The sequence below is a fragment of the Apaloderma vittatum genome, unplaced genomic scaffold (genome assembly GCF_000703405.1).
Source record: "Apaloderma vittatum isolate BGI_N311 unplaced genomic scaffold, ASM70340v1 scaffold393, whole genome shotgun sequence".
In the NCBI taxonomy this organism is placed as follows: Eukaryota; Metazoa; Chordata; class Aves; order Trogoniformes; family Trogonidae; genus Apaloderma; species Apaloderma vittatum.
The window spans coordinates 6,120-30,889 of NW_009706175.1; the positions used below are offsets into that span (position 1 = coordinate 6,120).

At 39.8% G+C, this 24,770-nt stretch overlaps 1 protein-coding gene across 1 annotated transcript; it reads left to right on the forward strand.

Moving 5' to 3' along the window:
- The first annotated feature begins 172 nt into the window (after positions 1-172).
- GLP2R (glucagon-like peptide 2 receptor) lies at positions 173-24,379 on the forward strand. The gene is made up of 13 exons (XM_009865663.1): positions 173-274; positions 4,749-4,842; positions 5,741-5,845; positions 7,895-8,016; positions 10,286-10,392; positions 10,659-10,815; positions 11,759-11,918; positions 15,355-15,415; positions 16,659-16,728; positions 18,004-18,092; positions 19,516-19,654; positions 23,321-23,362; positions 24,041-24,379. The coding sequence occupies exons 1-13, from the start codon at positions 173-175 to the stop codon at positions 24,377-24,379; spliced, it is 1,587 nt and encodes a 528-aa protein (XP_009863965.1).
- The last annotated feature ends 391 nt before the right edge of the window (positions 24,380-24,770 follow it).

Below are 24,770 nucleotides of genomic sequence, written 5' to 3' on the forward strand. Positions count from 1 at the left end.
GCCTGGACACTTCAGTAGACTTCCTCGCTTACTTATGAGAGAATTCGTGAACCTGTTGCACTCATAAAGGGAGATATTTTTAATTTTTCGGTTTTCCCCACAGGACAGGGTGATTTAATTGATCTCTAGTAGAGTGAAATAGCAGCATATTTGGGACAAATTTGTTAGAATAATGGGTATGGTGACACTTTTTGGTCTCTGTTCCAGCATGGGAATCTGGTCCAGAATATCCACACCTGCCAGCTCTGTCATGATATTGTTTCTTGTGAAACAGGTAAGCTAATTCAATAATTAATAATGGACAGTATAAATGTGGATTCCTATCACATAGCATTTTAATCTTCACAGTCAGAATGCTCGTTTCAAAAATACTTCTGACTTAACCACTTATGTTTATTAAAAATTAAAAATGAGAAATGTTGACTGAGAAGTTGACTTTAAGTCATTTATTACAATTGTCTCCTATTAATGCTCGTTCATACATTGAAAAAACAGTGTTTGCATCCCTTTATATGATCTCTTGTCATACTATTATTGATCAGTATTAAATTATATTTATTATTCAGTTTTGCTACGAGTTATCAATACTGTTGTGAATCATGTTTGTTCTAAAACCAGCTTGGCTTTGTTTCTGTCACTATCCTTTAGCCTTTGATTTGTGTAAGAGGTGAGTGTTCAATCTCACACTTGCGAAAAACAGTGTTATTGGTTTCATTCTGCACCTCAGCTTCTTACAGAAGGCTAGCAAATCCGTATTTTCTACTTTTATTTCTTGCAGACATCTACTAAATGATTCACTTCTTTTTTTCTAATTTTATAAAAAACTGAAATCTTCTTTGACTATATTGCCTTATAATTTGGAAGAGTTTTAGGTATTTACTGACAAAATATCTCAGCTAATTCACTTCAAGGCAATTTTCACGTATGGTTCTAATCATCTGTTATGTATTTCTATCAACCTTGATTTCAATAAATTAAAAAATTTTGATTCATCCGAATACAATTCGTATATAGATTTAAAGTATATTTCTTTGATAAAAGCATACATGAAAATAAGTGTGATTGAGAAGCATACTTTAAACTGAGAGTAATAAGGTATTTCTATCCATTCATCCTCCATTTAGCTGGGTTACTAAGGGAGTAGGTTTGCATGCATGCACACTGTAGCAACCATACCTGTGTTCCTAGATTTTATGAAGAAAAAATTACCAGAAGATGCATACACTATTGTGTTTTTTTAAGTAAAACATATCGATGGCTTTGTATAATTCAAGTCTAGAGCTTCTCTCACATAACTGAATATAGGATTGAAACACCTCTCAGCTTTGTGAGACACCTGAAATTTGTGAGACACCTTAAATTTGTGGGACACCTCAACTAGAACTGATTCAGAAAATTTCCCATTTTCTTCCATGAGATCAAAACTTTATAGGGCTATGAATCACCATGAATTATTCTGTCACAGTGATTCCTGTAACTTGTTTAAATAAATGTGTTATGTTTATTTATATTTAATAAGAAATAAATAATTAAAGAAATAACAATCACAAATCACAATATCCATATTTTCTAGCAACCACTTATATAGATATGAAAAATACCAATCTGAATAAACCATGATGAGGGTTGAAAGAATAAGTAACTATTTAAGTTGTTACTTCTAATGTATACTAAAATCTAAGTTTTTTTCTGTCCTGAATAGAATAGTCCGAATAATTGGAAGCATTTAATTTCACTGTTAGCTTAGTGTAACTATGGTCAGTTATGAAAAAAAAATAAATTAAACCAGTCTTTTTGCCACCTTGGAGCTTTATTATTACAATCCTCTTAATTAAGCGAAAGCTTCAGTCAGTATGTTCTGCCGTGGCCAACGCATTTTTAACCAGTGGTGTCATCCTGATGCACTTGTGGGCTCTGAGAAAACCAAACGAACTGGCAGACCCTTCCCGGGAGGTCTGATTAAATTTGGTCCTGGTGAGCTTTAGTGAGAGCTGGGTGCCAGGCTCGCTGGCTGAAGCCACTGAAACTTCAGAAAGTCTGAAGGGATGAAACAGCCAGTGCAGGGCAACAGGATGCAGACTTTCTGGGCTTCTGTCTTGGACATCGGAGTTTGATTTCTTCAGAGTCAGAAATCCTCTTTAAATGGTGGCAGATAAACGTCAGCTGAAGCATAAAACCAAGAGCAGACTGGCTTTAAGCTTTCTTTCATCAGGAAAGATGTGGTAGAAAGCCAAGCACTGCACAGGTATTTGCATCCGTAGAGACCAGGTGTTGGCTTCCTGACTCTGCAGCTCCGCAGAAACTGACAATTACGTAAGGGGTGTGAAATTGTCATTTATTCTTAAACTGCTCCTCATTCTTGTTGAGTGAGCTTCTTCGTGACTCTTTGTCAACCTCATTTCCAGGAATGGAACCGAACGAGCAGACAGGTAGATGCTGTGAGGCTTTCCTTGGTTTTCCTTGGCTGTTTAGTACATTTGTTTATTAGAATCTGAAGAGTTATGCTTTAAATCAAGCAGTTTTCTACAAACACGTCATCTCCATGTTTTTGCCTCTTCAGCTGAGGTTCACTGACCCAGGAGTGTCTGAAGAATCTCCCCTGGCTCCCAGTATTTTGAGGGCTACATGAGGGAAATGTCAAGATGCTTTTAGCTTTGGAAACATGCATTCCTTTCTCATGGCTGCTGTAAATATTCTCTCCTTATCTTGCTAGTCCATCAGAAGAAGAATAATTATAGCCTTTCTACTCCATGAAATTTGAAGAAGGGTGTCTGGAAATTAGCTAAGAGACTAAAAGCAAAATATTGGGCAGACAGCATTTTACACAGCAAAAAGGCACATGGAAGAGCGCCCCCGTGTAAAAATTAACTAATAGTCTCCACTGATCTCATTTTGAAAGTAAATAAATATGATTTTTTTTCTTTTTCCAGCAAACCTAGATTCAAAGAAAAAGATACAGGTGGGCTTCACAGCCACACTTTGTCCTGGTATTTATCTCAGCATGTCACCAAGCTCAGACAAGCTCAGGACAACCACACGTGCGTGAAAGGCAGTTTCAAAAAAGGATCTAGTCCAAACAGAGGGAAATTGATTTTCCCTGGAGAGCTGGAAAACATCCTTTGGTATAAGGATTGTTGGTTTTTAGAAATCTATTTGGTCTGCTCTCCAAAATTTGGTCATTACAATTGGTAACAATTTCAACCAGTAGTGAATTTTTCATTTTTGTTGACTTGTAGTGCCAGTGTTTTCTGACTACTTGCCTTGCCTCTGGCCTCTCAGAGCCCTGGTTTCCAGACACCAGCTGGCATACTACACAGAGATTGCTTAGGCTGATGTTCTTTTCCCTGGATAAAGAATTATCAAGTCATCACGCTGATACTGAACTGTAAGCAGTACCTAACATTATCCTTTCTCTACTGCTTTGCTTCTAATTGCTCAGCAGCCCAGAACTAACACGTCACCAAACAATTTTGCATTTAACTCTTCTGTTTTTAGCCATCCCTTTCCTAAACATAAATTGTCAGTTATGGCCCTCTTAAAAGCCTCTATAGTCGAAGTGTTGTGTGATAAAGATGTGTCAGAAAGCCTGATGTTCACAGAGAGTAAGTTAAAGTACGAGACTCCCCTCGGGACAACTGCAACCTTCACACTGATGAGGTGCGGGCCATGGATGTCCACCACATCCTACACACATCGATCACTATATATAAAATTATTAATAGAATCTGTCTATAGCAGGGAATTTATACTTTTTTTAAAAAATAGCAGAGTAATTTTTTTATATATTAAGATTGATTTTATCAGTGAAGGCAAATTCTATTCTCTCCTTTGTGCTAGGAACCGTTTATCTACATCCCTGCTCTCGCCCTATTGTGTTAACATCCAGGTCTCTTTCTTTTCTGCTTCTTTCCTTCCCAGTGCCAAGGGAATGACTGAAGGTCAGCACATCCAAGCAGGGCTCCTGAGCCTCTTCTCTTGCTTCCTTTTTGAACACCACTGACAGTCCCCTAAACCTCTGTGTTTCTTCTGTGTATTTCTTCAAGCACAGCACTATCCTTATAAAGGCAACGACCCTCTCTCATGCAACCTGCCAGAATTTGTCCACGAGGAAAAGTTCCCATTTAGATACCGACAAACATTTTTTTTCTTCATTTGTGTTTGAAGCCTGTATTCACCTGAAAAAGAAGAGAATGGATGGTAGGTCCAGTAGGACCCTATAGATTGAGGGTGGATTGTTTTTGCTTTTAGGAAAGTGTGTGGGAACAGAAGCTTCCAGACCACAGCACAGGGTGAATGGCCAAAAGAAAGAGCCAGAGCAAGGAGCCAGTAGCCTGCAGCGTAGGAGCAGCCTAAAGGAGCAGACACCTCCTGTACTCATGGGATGGTTGTTTTCCAGACACTAGAGGGGACTCCACAGAATCTGCTGCCATTAAACTGACTAAATCCAAAGTCATGCCTGTCTCCAAGGCTAGACTAGTGAAATGGAGATTGCTCTTGAAGTGCTTTTATTTCTATTCAATATATTTCTTGCTAAAGGAAAGACAGTAACAGAAGAAATGTCATTAATAATTTCCTGGAGAAGAAAGAAGTCTGCCTTTATCTCCCTGCTTACCTCTCCTCTCCTCTCCTCTCCTCTCCTCTCCTCTCCTCTCCTCTCCTCTCCATTTTTTATGATGGTAAGAAAGTTGCTGTTAAAATACCACAAAGTTCTAACAGAATTTCCTTGTGTTCAGTATTTTCACTCACAGGCCAAAGGATCTCTGCTGGAAAAAACCACTACTGAATGGAACAGATATAAAAAAGAATGCTTGAAAATGCTGCAGGAACCAACTGTAGATACTGGTAAGGAAACAAGCAGCACAACAAAGACACATTAAGGAAAACTGATTAATATGTCAATGTTCTTTTGCAGGAGAATGTGTCTGTTTCTAAGCTCTAAAGGTAGATTACTCAGATGTAATAAAGCACACAAATAGCAGTCATGAAGTTAATGACCTTCTTTGTCCTGAAACTTATTAGGTTCCTATGTGTAGAACCAGGTCATGTACAAAAATGAAGCACTGAACAGCTGGTGCTGAGCTACCACTGTGCTGTGCAACTCAGTTCCTGGTCAAGAGGTAGCTGCTACCCATTATTGGTAAGAATCACATCATTTGGATGAAGGAGACCAGTTTTCACTTCCCTTTTCAGCCTGAAGGAAGTCTAACCCATATTCCTGGAAATTATATTAACTACAGGAGAACAGACCCATCCAGGGACTAGAAGATGCCTCCCTCTTCCGTACTTTAGAAACTGAGTGAACGCAGACAAGAATCCAAAACACATGAGACAAGCTGAGTCTAGTTTGTTCCTAGTTCAAGCAGCTGGGGAGCTGATCTCTTCTCACGGGACAGCTCATGCATTTTGTGATGCAGGCGTTAGGTTTGTGGAGTTAAGGCACTTTTTGCTTAGACTTTAGTTCTAACTGCAAGGCGACCATATTTCTTCAACCTTTCTCACATCGCGTGGTGTGGGATAATCACCCAGAATGACTTAATTTCCTACATAGCATCGTTCACACCTCGGAGCATCGAAGACAATTTCCAGGACAATGTGTGACTGGTACAAAGGGAGCTCTTCCCACAAAGGTTTTCCAGAGCAAACTTAAGGGCTGATAGCACTAATGCTTGATGTTTCTGACTCTAAGATTGCTATTCTCTGAACGACTTCATGTTAGACTTCTATTTGCTTCTCTCCCCAGGAATACGTTGCAATGGGACATTTGATCAATTTGTTTGCTGGCCTTACTCACCCCCAGGGATTGTCTCTGTTCCTTGTCCTTCCTATTTGCCGTGGTTGGAAAATGGTAATGTGAAAGTGGTAACTTCTCTCCGAGTTTATGCCAGGAATCCAGTGAAAGGAGACATGATGCTGTTCTCTCTTGTCCCAGTGTCCTTGGAAGTGGATTGAAGTCCTTGAGGGATTTCTTGTCTCGCTTCTTGTCACCTCTTTTCTGGACTGAGTCACAAAATTGTTGTTGATGTTTATTTTACTCCTCTTCTCCATCTGCACTTGCTTCAGCTCCATATTGTCTGCTATAAAGCAACATTTCCAAGACTGTGTAACCATACCGCCAGGCCTTTACTGGTAATAACGGATTTGGGCTTCAGCTTCTAGGGTGAAAGTTCTGTGGTCCCCACTAACACCAGACATGAAGCTCTCTCAGAAAACTCCAACAGCCAAACAAAGCAGCAGTCTGAGCAGCCAGCCCTGCAGTAGAACACAGCAGTGTGATGAGCAAGGAAGCTTTGCCATGCTTGGAGGGTGAGGATCAGGGAGGCTCTTAGGAAAGGAAAGAGAGTAACATCTGCAGCAGCACAACTGTCTAGAAGCGAACAACATTCCCTTTCTCCTACAGAACTGAAAGGGTATTCCTAGCATTTCGGAATCCTACTACACAGCCTTTCCTAGCTGCATGTGGCTTGCTTTGCTGGATTTCTTGTGCCACTTGGAAGGATCAATTGTGTCCGAGTCCTTTAGTTTATGGAGACTACTATGGGCTGCCTATCCTAACTTTCTCCAGCCCACCCCACACATGCTCTGGTCTGTAATGTCATCATTTACCCTTTTTTGTGCTGCTAAACAGAAAGAGACACAGCTTCTATATAGTCTCCAAAACTACCACTTCTGCCAACCGTTTAGAACAAATTCAGCTCTTCATGATAAACCTAAAAGCATCCATGTAATGCCAAGTCTTTTTTTCTGCCTGAATGTCTATAAAAGCAAGATGCAAGGTGTTGTATCAGGTTACAAAGCTTTAATTGTGTTCACAGTGGGGAATACAGTGGCACTGCTGTGTTACAGCATCATCTGGCATTCTCACCCATGCCACAGCACCTTAGACGAAGAGACACTAGAGACAGCCCAGCTGTCTCTTTGTCCTCAATATTTTCTTGTGGGACTGGGGTTAGGTTTGCTTGTGATCTCTGTTTCCACTGCTAGTCCCATTTCCAAGGCATAGACACCAATGGATTTTGACCAGAAATGCTTGGAAGCTTGAGGTAAATTTATTGTGGTTTGCTATCACTGGCAAGCCTGAGCACTGAAAAATTAGGGTAGTCTGGAAATGAGATTTCTCATCTTTTTCAGTGTGTAGTCTCCACACAGAGTTCCTGCTCTGTCACAGCAACCTGTGCTCCCTAAGCAATTCTTTCAGTTCCAGTTACCCTGAGTGAAACGAAATATTCTGATTGTTGCTGCAACCCTTAAACAATTACTAATTAAAAAATGATTGAAAAAGCTTGGGTCTCATTAGGAATAAATGGAAGGCAGATGTTGAGAACAACATCAAATAAACATCAACCAGGGTCCTCGCACCATTCTTCTGATGTTATGGACTTAATTCTTAATTAGTATAAACTAGGACAGTGCAGTGAAATTCAAGAAAGCTTCTCTAGTTCACACCACCTCCTTGATTAGGCCCCCAAAAGCATAAATAAAACACCAGCTACAGGTGTTTCAGAGCAAGATCATTCTTTAATCAAACCCTATTCTTCCTCTTGCAATTTTGACTGCATGTCCTGGGCAACGTGCTTGATGGAACTTATTACCTCAATGAGGAAAAAGGAATAAAGTGAGATGTAGGCTTTTCTTTTGGATGTAGCAATTACGTATTTTTCTGTAAATGCCAGGTGCATTCTGGAAATTTATTTCTGCTAAATTACACTCCTACTTTATACTATATATATATGAAGAATGCGTTGTCAAAGACAAAAGAAAAGTGCTTTTTGTTCTTTTTTAGAGTGAGGGTGGTATGGCGTCTCTTGCTGTGGTCTGAGGGAGAAATCTCTGAAACGTGTATGAAAAATGAAATCTTTTCTCTGACCTTTCAGATTGAACCTCTGTTTACTTTCAGGAAGCGTAGGAAATGTATACAGAGTCTGCTTGGACGAAGGGACTTGGCAAACAAAGGAAAACTCCACAGACATTTGGCGAGATAGTTCAGAATGTTCTGAGAAAAATCATTTCAAAAAAAATGTAAGTATGTTTTATGTTATGGTTTAATACTTTAATCTTCTTAATCCCTTCTTGAGTAACTGATAAAACATTTCCACTGAATACCTGCAAAAGATGTTCAGATTTCATTCTGATTACCAAATGGAAACCTGTTCATTTATTTAGAAGCAAAGGAGGAAAGAGAAAGGGTTAAGGAGGGGGATTCCTGGTTTAAATGCCACAAATTGCTTTCTGTTCAGAGTCCAGCGTTGACGTGTGCTGAATTTTTCCTAATAAAATTGAACAAAGCTGCAAACTGACAAGCAAATAACTTCAGTTCAAAGCATCCCATCATCTGTCCCAAACTCCTGCGGTCTGCCAAGGCTGGACAACTTTACTCCCCACCGCTGCCTGAGCCCTTCAGAGTTTTAATGGGCTGTTACGTGGTCCTCTCGAATTGAGCTGGTCACGGACTGGAGGATTCCCGGGAATGCCAGTACCATGGCTCACGTTCCCTACGGGAAGGCAGTTGGCAGCTGAGCAAGGTCACTTCCACCACCCCAGTGAGGTTTAAGGGCAAGGGCAGCTCAAGCTGTGAAACAGGGATCTGATCCTGTTGCCTACTGATCCCGTTGCACAGCTCAGCGTTGACTTGCAACGAATGCGAAGGAGACGGAAGGATTGGTAAAGTGTTTGCTTTTTTATACGTATAAAAGCCTTCTTGGTTTTTTATGGTAGAGCATGCAGCTCATCTGGTTTCAGATTCTTGTAACTTCTTTTGTCATAGAGTTCAGCTTAGCTGATGCCCAAATGAAGTCTTAGGTAACAGTTTATTACTGTTGATTATTTTTTGCTTTTTAGTACTTCATTGGATGGGCACTGTTACTGTTTATTACTTTATTGAGTAACATTCTTGATAATTAAACACTGTTAGTTCAGGATCCCCATGTACTATTAATTTTTTACTAAACTCTTTATATAGTGAGTACATGAACTTCCAAACTTACGGTTTATTTATACAAGAGTGATAAATATTCGTAAGTACTGAGCCTTTTCCAAGGTTTGTTGACCATTTTGGACCACAAACTTGTGGGTGGGAGACACATGAATTCATCTTGTGTGACAGCAGACAATTTCTCTGAAAGCTGTAACCAGCTTTCCTACCAACGCTAAAGGTTTGTACCTTTTTGTTCTACTTAATGGAAAGATCCGAGATGTTAGAAATAACACAGAGTGAGTATCTGCACATATTGGAAGAATCGGCTTATTTTGTTTGCTTGGTGTTACAAAGTTGGCCTAGCCAAGCTGATAACTCATATTTTTTGGTTATGCCCGTGCCTGTGTGGATGTTTTCATGGAGCGGAGTGACTGAAGGCTCAGCTATGGGAGTCTCCTGCACCCACACTGCTCTCCCAAGAGAATTTCTACCAGCGGTCACATCTCACTCACGCTATCCAGAGAGCGCTCCTTAGTGTAAATTGGTTAGAGACAGCCACTGCCAGGGAGCCAGTGCTACAGTCCCTGCACTAGGACAGTTCACAAAGAAAACAGGAAAATCACTGAGGAAGGGACACAGGCTCCGAGAAAAACTTTGCAGGGCAAATACAGATTTTGAAAGTCACATAGCCTGTATCCCTACATCCCCTCTGCAGAGGAGGTTTTCTTGGGCTAGAAAAGCAACCTGAAGAGCCGAGATGCAGACATAAGCAGCTAAACGGAGAAACTTAGCAAGAAGCAATGTTAAACAAAGCAAAGTATGAAGGTGTCTCCCTTCTCTGAGATCTTATTCATCATTCAAAGATGTTTTAGACAACTCTAATTTAATAATTTTTATTGTTTTCTTTGAACTCATGGCGGAAGTCACCCTATTTCAATGACTCCCGACAGAGCTGACTCTCAAAATTGTGCAGATGCATCCAACCCATAACTGTGTCCCCAGGCCCCCCCCAAGGTGATTGCCCCGGGTGTGCAGGCTGAGAGAGCCATTTCCGCCCTTATTCAGCCACCAGGATCCACCTGGTGCCTGCAGTCATGGCAATGGCAGCCGTAAAAGGGGTTCGTGAAGGAAGGTGTTCGTGAAGGAGCAATCTGGAAATGAGACCGTGAGTGCCTTCGAATTTCAAAAGGAACCGAGGATCTCTGCAAGTGTCTGTGGCACAACGATTTCAGGCGGCGGTGCAGGGAGAAGGCGTCAGGAATCTCCCCTTGCTGCCCTGCAGCCCAGAGAAGTTGGACTCAGAAGTTTGTGAGCTGTGGTCGTGCTCTGCCCACCTGCCTGTGTGTATAACACATTTTTCTTCTTTGTTCCTAGGAAGAAGAACATAAATTACTCACCACATTACAGGTGTTGTACACTATAGGGTACTATTTTTCTCTCATCTCGCTTGTGCTGGCTCTCCTCATACTTTCTTTTCTCAGGTTAGTCCAAATTCACCTGCATTTTATAAGCACAGACCCCGGTATGCACATTCTTCTTTTCACGTAATTGAATTTATTGCTTAGCTGCCAGAGTAAATAACTTGTATTTTCCTAATAAGTGCTATAAAAGCAATTCCTAAGCAAAATATATTGATGGCAACAATATGAATAGAACATATTTTTTTTTGTTTGGGGTGGTTTTTTGTTTCTTTTTTTCATTTCCTCAAATTTTCCAGAGGATTCATACATCATGTTTTCACCCACAGAAAACTTCACTGCACAAGAAACTACATCCATATGAATTTATTTGCATCTTTTATCTTGCGTGCAACAGCAGTTCTTATAAAAGACACTGTGTACTACAAAATTTACTCCAAAAGACCGAATGATGAAACTGGATGGATATTATACCTCAGTCCTGAGGTAACGTGTTAGTTCACTGCTAACAGTGAATGTGTGCTGAAAGTTTTGAGGTGTTTGTTAATTGAGCTTTTGATACTGAAATTTTGCTGGTAAAGCTTGTGGTAATCAAGAAAAAAATTCTATTTGATAAATTGTAATAGATTGATCTTACGTGAAGCCTTGCACAGAAATAACAAAATAGTTATATTTATAAATATCCCGTGTAGCAAAACAACTTACACTTGTAGTTTTCTTTGCAGGAGACCTACGTAATATTTGGCACTTACGTAATGCTATATTTATTCACTCTTGGTATGTGTAGCACAATGCAACGCACACAAATCTTGCTTTTAAGATAACCTTATCAAACAATGCATCTGCTGTGAAAGAGCATTAAATAGTTTAAAGGGGCTTCTGTACCAGGAAAATGTACGAACTTTCTTACACCTGTTTAGATAATGGAATAACAACACCTCTCATTTGTGAGCCTTGTGGATAGATGATCCTTGTGTGAGGTTGTGTGAATACAGTTTGCCCACGACAACTATCAAAATTACCTGCAAGATATCAGCGGTGACTATTAACTGAATAGCTCACCTGCCAAAATTCTGCTACGCAGACCGTGACAGGGAACACATACCCCAGCTTACACTGTCACTGCCTTTTCCTGCTTGTCATTTCCACCCAAACTCTCTGACAATGCAAAAGCCTTTTAATTATTGCAATGCAAAAGCCTTTTAACTATTGCAATGCAAAATTATTGCAATGCAAAATTATTGCAATGCAAAAACCTTTTAATTATCGCTTTCCCCTCCAGCCTCTCCCAAGCAGAAATGAGAGTCTATCACAGTCATATCACAACCTCCTGCTAGTTTTAGAATGGTTGCTAAAGTAACAAGAGAAAATCAGGGTCTGTCAGAGCTTTTGTATATTAACCGTGATTCCTGGTATCTCGTTTCTACAGATTGTAATTGTTTGCAGGACTGCCCAGTTTTTCATGCATTACTTCGTCGGGGCAAATTACTTTTGGCTGTTGGTAGAAGGAATTTATTTGCATACGTTACTGATAACCGTCGTACTCTCTGAAAGACGGCTGCTGCAGACATACGTCGTGATAGGATGGGGTAAGTACCTCATCATTTCCAAGTTCTTGATTCTGTGGTGCTTTTTTGGCATCAGTGGCGGATACTTTGTAATGCAGAAAAATCTGAACTTTTTTTTGGTTGGCTTTGAAGCCAGCAATTGTCCATAAAGATATAACTAGCAGTGACACGTTCATTGCAGTTCAGCTTGGCCTGCAGAAAGAGGGAATGGGTGCAGTGTTCCCTAAGAAAACAGCAGCCCAGTGGACAGAACAATAAGAAGTTTGACTACGTTTGGCTGAGTTTTCTGTGATCACTGAATAGTATGGTACTATCAGCAAATTCATTTTCTTCCTTTGTAATAGAGCACCTACACAGCAATGATGTCTAAACATTAATTTTCTTCACCCTCCTAGCTCACCTTAAAGTTCAGAAGTGTGGTTTAACTGGGAGGACAATCTGAAACACTTCATGACTCAGGTCTTATAGAAACATAAGGCATTTTTCATGGAGTAAAGGCAATGTAAAGTTAGTAACAAACATTTGAATAATTTTATGCAAATTATGTTGTGTAATCTGACACATTTGTTGTTTACTCCAATAGCATAATTCTTTATTTTGTCTGAACAATGCAGAAAATCAAGGTTTTCCAATTCCCAATAATCATCTAAAATCTAGCTTTGCAAGTTTTAGGCCTTTGAAGGTTTTAAATAAAGATAATAAATGTTCTATTAAACAATACATAGACTTTTTGCAAGACTTACTGACTGACACCCAATGGCATGATTCAAGGAGGATGGCAGCATGGATGGCCATAAGAACTTCTGACTGTGAAACTTTTGTCAGTATATGGCTTTACAAGCTGGTTTACTATCACCATGTCTATTGAACTCCGTTGTCAAATGTGAAATTGTGTATCCAGACCTGTGAGACTACAGTGTAGAGCCCACTTTAAAATTCTTCTAAATAACACTTTCACTTTTTTTTTTTTTTTGGTAGTGAACCATGATTTAGTTGTAAATAAATTGTTCCATGTTGTGTAATATGGTACTGCTTGCTAGAATTAGCTACCAAAGACAGAGGTATGGTTTAGAAGAGGTGCTTAAACTCAAACGCAAATAGCTGAAAAAAGTGGCAGCCAAGACTGAAATTATAATCGTTACAATTGGAATGCTATGACAATTGCATGCTTAAAGGGAACTTCTGCTTATCGTTACCAAGGCTGTGGCAAACTCCCTGTTGGTTTGATAATCGTTCATGTCATTCTGTTTTATCTGAAAGTTGTACTAGACTGTCTCTGTAGAAACCACCGAGAACAAAGCTCACTTCGGCATCAAGCACAGCTTGTACCTTTTTAAATGGAAGTTAGAGAGCATCTAAGAAACAGTCTGCTGCAGAAATTCCTAGAATCAAGCGAATTTCATATAAGGCCATTTTTCATGTTTTTCTAATCTGACTTTTTAACAACGAACCATTGCTATAGAAAAATGTTAATGCTTAAAGCATGATCTGGAACAGGACTTCAGCATCTGAAATTCCCCCTGCCAAATAGGAGAAGGAACGCAAACGGAGCATGCTTGCCAGCGCTGTGGGTTGGATGGCAGCACAAAGGCAGGACAGCCTTAGGCAGGCATTAAATGAGCTTTCCTTCGTCACTGGGGCTGTGTGGGAGCTGCGATGGGTAAAATGAATCTCACTGATTACCAGCTTAATTGATTTCAAAAGCGTGATACAAACCCTGTTGAAATACACAAGATAATTTATGGCAAAAATATCTGGCCTGAAAAGTAAAGATCTGTTACGGAACCCAGAAACCTAAACTCTCCCTTATAGAAATGGCTTGTGTTTACACTGACAAGGTTAAAAGATATTTCACTTTTGTCTCTTATAACGTTTGAACCAGGTTTTGAATACACGAGACGTATTATTCTGAAGATGTCAGTACAACAGATCTTGTTATAAGAAATCAATTAAAAAATACTCAGACCCCAGTAATTTTGACAGTGGCACATTTAATTTTGGAGTATTAAGTCGGTTAATTACAAGCAAATATAAAATTCATAGTTGACATTGTGCCAATTTTTTTTCCTTTTGTTAACAATAAGAGCACCTATTCCCTTTTCCCTCTTGTTTTCCAGTTTTAAATCCAAAATAAGGTTTTATTTAGCTGCCTGTAACAATACAAGAACTCTAATAGACTGTTCAGCACTTCACACCTTTTAATTCTTTAAAGATCAGATAAAAAACTAGCGTATCTACAGAAATTAAGAATTCAAGTTGTTTTCATCTAGACTCACAAGAAAATGTGGGGTTCTGAGGCCCTGATAATAAGTTCAGAGTCTTCACAACTGGTCAACATGACAACGGTTTAACAATGGTGAAAGAGCTGAGCGCACAGAACAAGGATGAAACAGAGGTGTTTGCAATGGCAAATGTGAGTCAGTGCATACAAAGCAAGTGCTGTTACCTCGGGAAAGTTTCCTTTTTCATGTTTAAAACAAAAAGGTTTGTCTGTGGCTCGAATGGAAATTATTTTGTTCTAGAGAATAACTTGATATTTTTATATCAGGAAAAATCACTGCTTTTAATTGAGGAAACGTGTAGAATAGGGAAACACATGTTTTATTGCATACTTGGGAAAAAGAATTACTTTTTTCCCACCTGAAACAGGGAATTGATCTTCAAGTTAAGCTGAAGTTTAACTTCATGAAGTTAACATAGTAAACAAGTTGATGGAAATTGGTATTTAATACCTGTGATGAAGAGACAAGGAAAGCCTGAAAAACTAGTTGTCAGTCATTTGGTGCCCAGTACCTCAAAATCCACACGAGATCCTCCAGTGCAGTTCTTCCAGGTTCTGAGGAAGATGTGCTTTCTGCTTGTCAGTGAAGCAGATGCCTGCGCATTTATAGACCACTGGAATAGCATAGGCATCCTTTACTTAAAGATTTTTTTCAGTCTGCTCTCGAGGATCTCCAGAAAAAGGGAGAAACAGTAGGGGACTGGGAACCATATGTTATCTCTAAGGGGTCCAGGAAAGGTAAGCCAGGAAAACAAGCCTTTGCCAGTTGTTTTAGTTAACTAAACAAGTTCCATGCCTCCACCGAAAGCTCTTTAAAGTTCAACAAATAAAAACATTAACAACTGGCATCTTAAGTAGTTTGTGAGGACTCAAGTGACAATTATTTTGAATTCTCAGGGTCAAGAATTTAGAAAATTTGGACAGGTTGACAGTGCATGTATGTACATATGTGTACACACACGTATATATTAGTCTGGAAATACTAGATTCAAGTATATAATGAAATTTTATTTTGTATTTTAACTGCAAATCAGAAACACCAGGATGGGCTTGATTTTTTTACAATTCTAGGTAGAATACTGAAAAAGTATGTCTTTGCACCAGGCACTACTGCAACATATCCATGTTTTGAACCATTCTGCAAGCTTGACTGTAGTTGATTCCTTTTTTTTTCAGTTGTTCCCATCCTGTTTGTGGGCCCTTGGGGAATAAGCAGATCAAAACTGGAGAACACAGGGTAGGTTACTAAATAAAATATGCCTTAGAATACTGGTTTTTTGTTTGCTTAATTTCTTCTGGCAGCCCTTGACAATGATTGATGTAAGTATTGACTATTAAATTATATTAAGATTACACCGCACTTATTGGTACTTTTTACATTTTCTACATTCATTTTAGTACTTTTACATTAAACTACTACTAGAAAGCCTCAGATTTACTTACGCATAAATCAAAAATAGAATAAACATTCATTAGGCCTAAATTGAAGGCTGTGCATCCAGTGTTCATCTGCGTATGTGAAGCACGTTGTCAGCATAAACATCTTCATGGAAAGCATTTTGTTAGTAAGAAAGGGAGATCAGAGCTCTTCTTGGAGACTGTTTACACTTTAAGTGGTATTCACCATCATTTTGGAAAAAAAAAATGGTTATGAAGGATAACGACAAAACCGGACGTTCACTAAACGGTGATACGAAGGGAATGTGTTCAGTATTCACTGAATCAATTGGCGAGAGTAACTCATGCTGATAAACATCAAATTTCCAGTCTCCTGGTCGTCAGTGATTCTCTTATTAGCATCACATAAACTTGGGGTTTATGGATGATTTCTTTTGTTCTCCTTTTTTATTCATGGTTCCTAGAGAGTTTTGTTTGGAACACCAATATATTTATTAAGCAACAATATCAGGAAACAAATCTCAATCACAGTTTTGCAGAGTCAGATGTTGTTGTATACACCGTAAATGACAAGCCTAGATCCTATGGATTTTCAGGGTAATTAGCAAGAGGGAACATATGCATAGGAAGGTTAGATCAGGAGAAAAAGAGACAGCTTCAAAGAAACAGAATACACAATTCTTAGCAGGTCGACAGCCATGCTCACAGTTCATCACTTCTCCATTCCCAATTTCCAGTTTCAGACAGATGAATTTGTATAGGACGAGTTCTATTGCAAAGGTTTGATTCCATGTACAATTGTGTGGATCCAAAGACTGAGTTTGCCAGATTGTTCTGAGGTTTGAAATCTAGGTAAACCTCTCTCAACATTCTGGTGAAAAGATCTTCAGAATAAATACAGTTACAGTTATGGGTGAGATTCTTCCTAATTTTATCCCATTTTTTTTCTGAGTGCCACTCAAAAAAGTTGAACTTTGTCAACTTCCTTTTGAAATATATACACAAGTTGTGTAAGTTTTTTACTTTTATTTTTATTTTTTTTCTACGAAGATAATGTGATTATACTTCAAATTATTCTCCAGGTGCTGGGGAACAAATGAACACATGGGCATCTGGTGGATCATCCGAGGACCAATGTTGTTTTCCATTGCAGTAAGAATGATTTCATCTGTTCATGCACAAATGTGATTGTCTTTTGCGATCCTTTCTCCAGATATAATCCAGTTCTTGGTTTCAAAAAGATGAAACAGAAAAAAAAATGTAAATTAAGTTTCTTACTGTGGGTGGATGGGCAGAGCTTCCTTCCCATCTATCTACAAAGAACAAGTATTTCAGTGTCACCCTCTCAAAACACTGCTCTTTATCTGTGCAGCAAATTCTGTGCACCTTCATCTGTATCAAGGATGGAGCCTTTTGCTTCTTATATTTTTTACTTCTCTTATTTCTACCTTCATTTTCTCAACGAGCAGGTTACTTAGGAGAGTGCTACCGTGTGGTGAGCACCCCTAGAAAGCTCCAAGTTGTCTATAGACACGGATCTTATGATAACAAGGATGCAGAGAAGTAGCAGCAGAAGTACTGAGAGCCATGGGAAGAAAGCATTCACCTAATGAAAAAAATGTGAAGCACAGCATGGCAATACTGAGTTACGAATTTTTTTCGGTAACAACTGCAAAAAGTGTACACCTGAAACGCAGTGATAATGAAGACATGGAAATAGCATGATCAAAACAACTCTTGAGGCAAAAAAAAGTAGCACTGCACAATTGTCTGACCATAAAATGATGAAGCAGGGCTCTGTGTTAAAACAAAAATGTAATTTTATCCTGGAACATCATGTATCATAACCTATGTGTAAATCAGGCTCAGTAAGGCAATGGTGAGTTTCCCAACATTGGAACCTTAATAACTTCTTGGCATAGGGATTTTGGCTTGTGGAAGTGAAATAGTTAATGACTCGGGTGTTTGCAGGCTCTTTTGAAAGGAATATTTGCAGATAGGCCTTGGCCAAGTCAGCACAATTTAATTAACGAAGGAGTGGATTATTCGTAAAAAAATGCCCAGGGCTTCCTTTTTCTGGCTGTCTAGAGCATCTTTGTCTGTAGAATTGCAATCACTGTTGTTTTTTCATCACATCCTATTTACCTGTGATTGTCTGGTGAAAAGTTGTGTGACCAAAAGGTGTCTGGACTTGTCACCTGCCTGTTCGGAGAGAGTCGATACCAGCAGAGTCTGTCGCTGCTGCTCTGTGCTCTCTGCTGCATCTGTGCAATAACCTGCGTCTGGTCAGACCTGACCACAACCACATTCCACTTGTTCAGTGATAGGTTTTACAAATGTTCAATATCAACTTTGCATTTCTTTACTAGCTGTATGTGTGGTGTCATAGCATTTAGTGTAAGTAACCTGCACGTACTTTCTTTCAAGGTTAACTTTGGCATCTTCTTAAAAATCCTCAGGATGCTGATTTCCAAACTAAAAGCTCAGCAAATGACCTTCCACGACTACAAATACAGGTATGTTAGAAATAACGAGGTTTTAGCCTCTTTTTTTAACCTCACAATATCGAAAGGTTGCTGGTTTGCCCTTGCAAACACCACCAGCCATAGCAGATATTCACAGTGTGATGGAGGAAAGCCACCTGGGGAGACAGGCTCCCCAAACCTTTCCTATCTGAGTATTAGGGACATTTTATCAAGGTAAGTTCTCCGCTCTCAGGTGTTCTCACTGCTCACCTGTGGCCTCGACTGCTCTGACAAATTTATCCCCAAGTGTGACAGAAGAGTCCCCAAAAGAGGAGGTGTAGGAGACTTGTGGGACACTTCTAAGTGACATTTTTCACACAGACCTGACCCAAGAATATCTTCTTTTAAATCCAAATCGGAACGATCTCAATGTCTTACGTAAAGTTCTGGGTTTGACAAACATCTTCCCACTCGGTGGGAACATTAAGGGCAGGCTGCTCTGCAAGGGGCGAAGGGTGCAGTGAAATCTATTTAAATCAATGGAGAGCTGAGGATTTATTAATCGCTTTCCACATCTCAATTCTTTCCAGTTCTTAGTATCCTTAATCAAAGAACTGTGAATCCCTACAGTCCCACCTCACTAAGGTGTTATTTTGTTGTCTAACAGGACTGGGCAGGGGGAGGGGGGTGTGTTTGTGTGGAAATTCCACTACTAACTTCCTGTTAAATCGAACTATGAAATCCCTAGCGAGAAGCACGTTTCCATTTTCCTTCAACATTCAAGGTCCAAAGATCTCTGTTCTCCAGGCTGCTGCACGAGGGTTGTTGTGATGACAGGCACGGACAGCAGTGCCTCTATTTAATAGCGCCCAGCATTCTGCGTTACATTCTCTCCCGCTGCTTACAGTTTTGCTGACCTTTCAAAGATTCAAGCTATTCCTCACATTTCAAATGTCCCTCAGAACTCATTTTTAAACTCTCTTCTTTCATCCATGCAAACATGTTCTCAGACTTGAAGATTCTCTTCCATGAAAATTCTTCTGGAAGCATTTTTTAAGAAGCAGACAACTGCCAACAGTGCTAGAAGAAACCATCTATGTAGCTACACAGAGATTTCAGCAGTGATAGCAAGGTCTAAGAACACTGTTAATAGATTACTCATATTATAAATATTTTTTTCTGTTACCAACACCATAAGTTTGAGGACAGTGGCCTTCCTGTTCAGTTTCTTGTCCCTAACTGTTCACCTGAAACTCAAAGCCAAGTTCCCTTCTGTACAGACTTTTCTGATAGCTTACTCCAAAATTCATATCTGGGAATTTGTCCTCAGAATAAAAAAAATTAATAATACCATTCCAGAGTCAGAATATCGAGGCAATACTTCTAAAACCATTTCTCTGTAGGTGATTTTTTTTTTTATTTTTGCATCAAGAATGTTGAAAAAACGACTATAATCAAACATTTTCTTTTTAAGATTGGCGAGATCTACACTTGTGCTGATTCCATTGTTGGGAATCCATGAATTTGTTTTTACCTTCATCACCGACGAACAGGTGGAAGGGCTTTCAAGACATATAAGACTATTCATTCAGCTGACAATGAGCTCATTTCATGTAAGTACTGTTTTGCAAGTGCTGTTTTTAGGAGTCATAGATCCATGTTTATGTGTTGTTTACCTATAGATACAACAGGTATAGAGTATTATCCAGTATTGTGCTCCAACTTATAATGCCTTTAAATACACTGTTATGGTGACGAGATAAAAAATTCATAAGCTCCATATTCAAAATACATTAGTCCTATACATACACTGTACTAAAGTACCGTACTCATGAACAGATTTCCAGAGCTAAGAGAAAATTTGTCAGAGCACTCATGCGACTGGAACAGATAGATGGACTAGCACCTGCGGGTGGAGAAGAAGTTTCTCAGCTATACGGCCAGCACTGTGTTTTAGAAATATTTATGCACCTGACTCCCCTTCAGTCACCCTGCCTCAGTAGTATGCAAGTAGGCAGAAAAATGAGGTACCAAAGGACTGGGTGTGGCTCTGGGAGCTCTACACCCTCTTATCGTGGCTGCAAGCCTGAAGGTGTGAGGGAGCCACACTTCGTTATAAAGGCCAGTTCTAAGCAGTCCCAATTCCCCAGCGAGCTGCTCGTGAAAGGAACGGATCAGCCTCTTATGCAGGAGCATGTATGGGTTTCAGTTTAACTCTTTCCAGTTTACAAAGGCTCAGAACTAGACCCACCAGTCACTCTGCAGGCACAAAGCTCTGCCAGCTGCTTATGTCTGTGTTTTGCTGAGCAATCACTTTTTCAGGTAGCACTCCCGTGCTTAGCAAAGTTGTCCGTGACCCTTATCTGCCTGCTGTGGGCTTCTTGGAGAGACAGGACAGCAGTTTCCGAGTCTCCTTTCTTTAATGACATGCTCGGCACTCTCTCTGGCTGGAGGTCCTTGGTACTCACTATTCACAGTGCGAGACAAGAAGCCGTCGAGGCGTTATTGCACTTTTCCCACGGTTTGTGGTGATCCTCGTTCTTTACACGGTATGTGTGCACCAGTGCTCTGGCATATGTAAGCATCAGTGCTTTGACACTGTTATGGAGGCTCTCATTAGAAATTTCCATTACAGCTTGAGAGGAAAAATGTCCAGGCAGGCAGAGGCAGCACCCCAAGGGGGCTGCTGACATGATGTTCCTCACTTAGGCAGATCCTTATTTGGAGAGGTTGCAGTGACTAGATGTTATTTTAAGAAACGCAGAATCATTTTAAGTGAAAATTTTACTTACTGGCTTGTATGAAGAAATCTGATTTAGCAGAGAGCTTACTCATCCTTGCTAGAAAACACAAACTTCATTCCATTTAGAGGAACATGCACACGCTTGGCTACAGGACACACTTTAGAAGCAAAACTTTTTTTTAGAATACCCAGAGATCTTAGACAATGTTTATTGCAGATTCTCTTTTTTAGCTGCAGCATTATTTGTGAAGGGATTAGCAAAAAAGCGCATAAACTGTACACAATTGCATTTGTTTAGTCTCTAAATCTTCTCAGTAGTTTTAAAAAGCAGTTAAACTGTTTTGTTAAAGAAAAACAATTACCCCTGGCATCTCATCTGGAGGTTTTAACTGAAACATTTTCAAGGAGCACAAAATTAAATTCTAAATATGAGTTCTGCTGTAGATACGATGCCTCTTCCTTTTAGAAAGTGGAGCAATCTAAGCACGTTGGCTCACTGGTGCATGCACGCTGTTAGCCACAGGAAAAATACTGTTTTCTGATGGATAAAACCCAGTTATTTCATGAGTAATTTATCAACCGGACAGAAGAATAATCATGAGGCTTAAGCATGCATTTATCATTTCTTATTGGTTATTGTGATAATAAGTATTTCTGATTCTTATTTTTTCCTCACTTTGTGATAATTAAAAAATGTGTATCTTTCTTAGATTTATAAGTATAAATTTCAACGTATTGCAAAAAAAAAAAAAGAATAAAAAAGAATATCAGGAAGGATTGAAGCAACCAGGGTAGGAAATGAACATCAAACATGAATAATGGGCTGAATTTTTCACCTTCTGGTCTGATTTTACAGCGTTTCTGCTTGTTCTGATCTTGCAGCAGCAGTGAACTAAATTCACAGAGGGATTTACAAACTTACATTCATGACAGAGGTGCCACTAATATTCACAAAGTCCTCTCCTAATCTGATGAGTTTTTACGTTTCTGGCAGTGGGTATCATCAGGCTTAGCAATCACAGGACTTAGCAGCACCACGTAGTTCAGATCTTATTTCCGCTTGCGGTGCCTGTGAGGACAAATTTAGAGCTCATCCTCAGGGAAAAAAAATAAAAATGCACCCGGCAGAGATAGTTTCATGGACTTTCTATCCAAAGAAGAGAACTATCCCCAGGTGCAGAAGCAGATCTGCATAAAAAGCTGCTTTTTAAGCTATTAAATTTGTATTAATGCATCAGAACCCAGAACTCCATAGTTTCTGAACTCTTCCGCAGCTGCTATTTATCCCTATGGTAAAATAGCATCTATTATAACCTCCAAGGACCATAATGTTTTGTCATTTTTTTAAGAAATTTCTGTTAAATATTTCAGATGCAAAGAACTATTTAAAAGTTACATTGATAAATGATATGTCAAAATGAAGCATGGAATGTAGTAGAAATAAAACACATGGAAAAACAATTATGATTGCTGTTTCTCCTGCCCTCACTCCCACTGGCGTGGCAGATAAACTGTTCTTTTTCATACTTACTGCACATATACTTGAGGAATTAGTGGCTCTAAACCTTTCAGAATTGCTAGTATGCTCAAAATGTTATCGGTTAATGCTAGATACAGCAAAAAGTATGGAAGCTGCTGTGTATGTGAATTTCTTTTTAAGTTTTTGTCTGAGAAAAACAGAAACATTTCTAGAAAAGTGTGAGCATGAAAACAATCAAATGCCAGCTGTATTATATATCGTCATGACAACTTTTTCCTTGTGATATGAACACAGTCAATAGTATTTATCCTCTTCGTCAAACCTTGTGTCCTCGATGTGTTTAGACTTAGCAAAAGAAGTGCATTTCCTGAAGCAATGGCAACAAATCTGCATTTCTAAGCTGGACTCTTAGGCTGAGATGCAGGCATGTAAGCTGTTTTGATCTGAGATCAAATACACAGAGGAGGAAAATGGAAAGAGTAATTTTTGGGTTGCTTTAAAAGAAGTTTCATCTCTAGTACGATTTTTTAAAAGGTTTGTTAGTTAAAGCAAAATCAAAGGAATAATGGCAATTCAAAATATCCTTAACACTAAATACAGCCGAGCCTTAAACAAGCACAAATCACTTAATATCTCAATTTTTAAAAATCACCCAAAGGAGATCCTTCTCAGTAGTCTCACTCAGGAATTTAAACAAGCACATGGGTAATATGAGACCCCCAAGCTGCACTTTTTTTTGTTTTGCCATATTTAGAAATAGCAGCGGGCACAGTATAACAGCAGTAGTTTGAAAAAAAAATAAATTATGTGGTAGCAAAATGAGAAGAACATGGAAGTTCAAACTGGGTTGTATAGTGTCTGTTCTTCAGTGTCTGCATTTACTAAGGCACCATATGATGACATGAGCACTGCAGTAGTAAGTAAATACAGTTTCCTTTTTGAAAATCAAGAAGCTTGGTTTTTACTTATGTCTTTAACATTAACGTCATTTTTAAATTGAAACTTCAAGTATTGCCTGTACACTAACTTTGTTCTCTTGCTGTCTTTCTCTTACAGGGTTTTTTTGTAGCAGTTTTATATTGCTTTGCTAATGGAGAGGTAAGATAAAACATTTTAGTTTCTTTGTAAAGTAGATTAAGGACAGAAGGATGAACAGACTGATCAGTTCCCAAAAGCAAGTGTACAGTCGTTTGCATGTATATGAGCAATCGTTTTGTACAAAGAGAACAGGTTTGGGATTCAGATGCAAAGTATCCCCCCTGAAGCTGGACTGACTGTAGCACCCTGGGGTGTCTGAAACCCCTGTAGAGACTGACAGTCAGGGCAGCTGCCGAAAACCCGCTCCTGTAGTCAGCTGGAACCCCAGATCTCCTCTAAACCCTCTTCTACTTTATCTGTAAAATCCATGTGAAGTGATGACATTTGGGATGCTTTAACATCAGAATATTAATATAGTTAAATATAAAAATACATAAAAATATATTCAAGTATATAAACTATGAAAGTCATCTGAGCTCTCCCCCTGCCACGTTAGGACCAGAGTGTATCCGACTCCGGGGCTATGAAACTCTTCCCTAAGTTAGTGTGAGGACTCTTCAGCCTGGCTTAGCGGATCAGTCTGTGCCCAGCCCACAGGGACCTCACCAGGGGTGAGGTGCACCCCAAAGGTGCTGAATTCCACATTCCCTCTCCTTTGACAACCAACAGGTGGGTTAGTGAGCTGCAGGGGGGTTCCCAGGACCTCACGGAGGACCAACCGTTTCCTTCTCCCGCCAGGTGAAAGCTGAGCTCCAGAAGCAGTGGTCCCGCTTCCTACTGGCAGATCCCTTTGGCTGTAAACTCTGCTTTCTCGGGGAAAACATAAAATACCTCAGGAAATGTTCACAGAAAGGAAAAAAACAGCACCCTGGCAGCAAACCCCGCTTGTGCCTGGAGACGAACGAGCCCTGGGGCGTGCAGCTCCAGCAGGTGCTGGTGAAGCAGAGGACAGAGCTCAGCCCCGAGCCTGGCTCTGCTCCTCCGCACCGGCCATGGCCGAGCATGTCAGAGAGCAGCGAAGGAGAAGTCACCACTGGGGAGACGACCGAGGAAGTCTTCGAAGAAAGCGAGATTTAGAAAGCTCTCCACTGGCACAGCCCCGTCCAGTAGCCAAAGGGTTTTGATAGGTCTTCTCTCACCTTCAGCCCTCTGGGGTGTGCGGTGCTGGGAGCGAGAAGCTCGTTGCCCAGTTGTCCTAAGTTTCCTAATCTGAGAAAAAAGTTGATTTGGATGTTGCTAAACCTGTGTGACAGAAGGTTTGCTGGATCAGAAATTGCTTTGGGTTACCAGGCTGGAAGGGAACTGATGCAGAAAGAGATGTCCTTGGGAAATAAGTAGAGTCTGGACACTCGTGTGTCCCCCCAACTTCATTCATGTGGGACTGCTCTAACAGAGAAGGCCTTTGGTTTTCTCTTTCTTAGGTGTGTTTCATAAAAAGAGAGACACGTCTCTCTGCACACTGAAATCA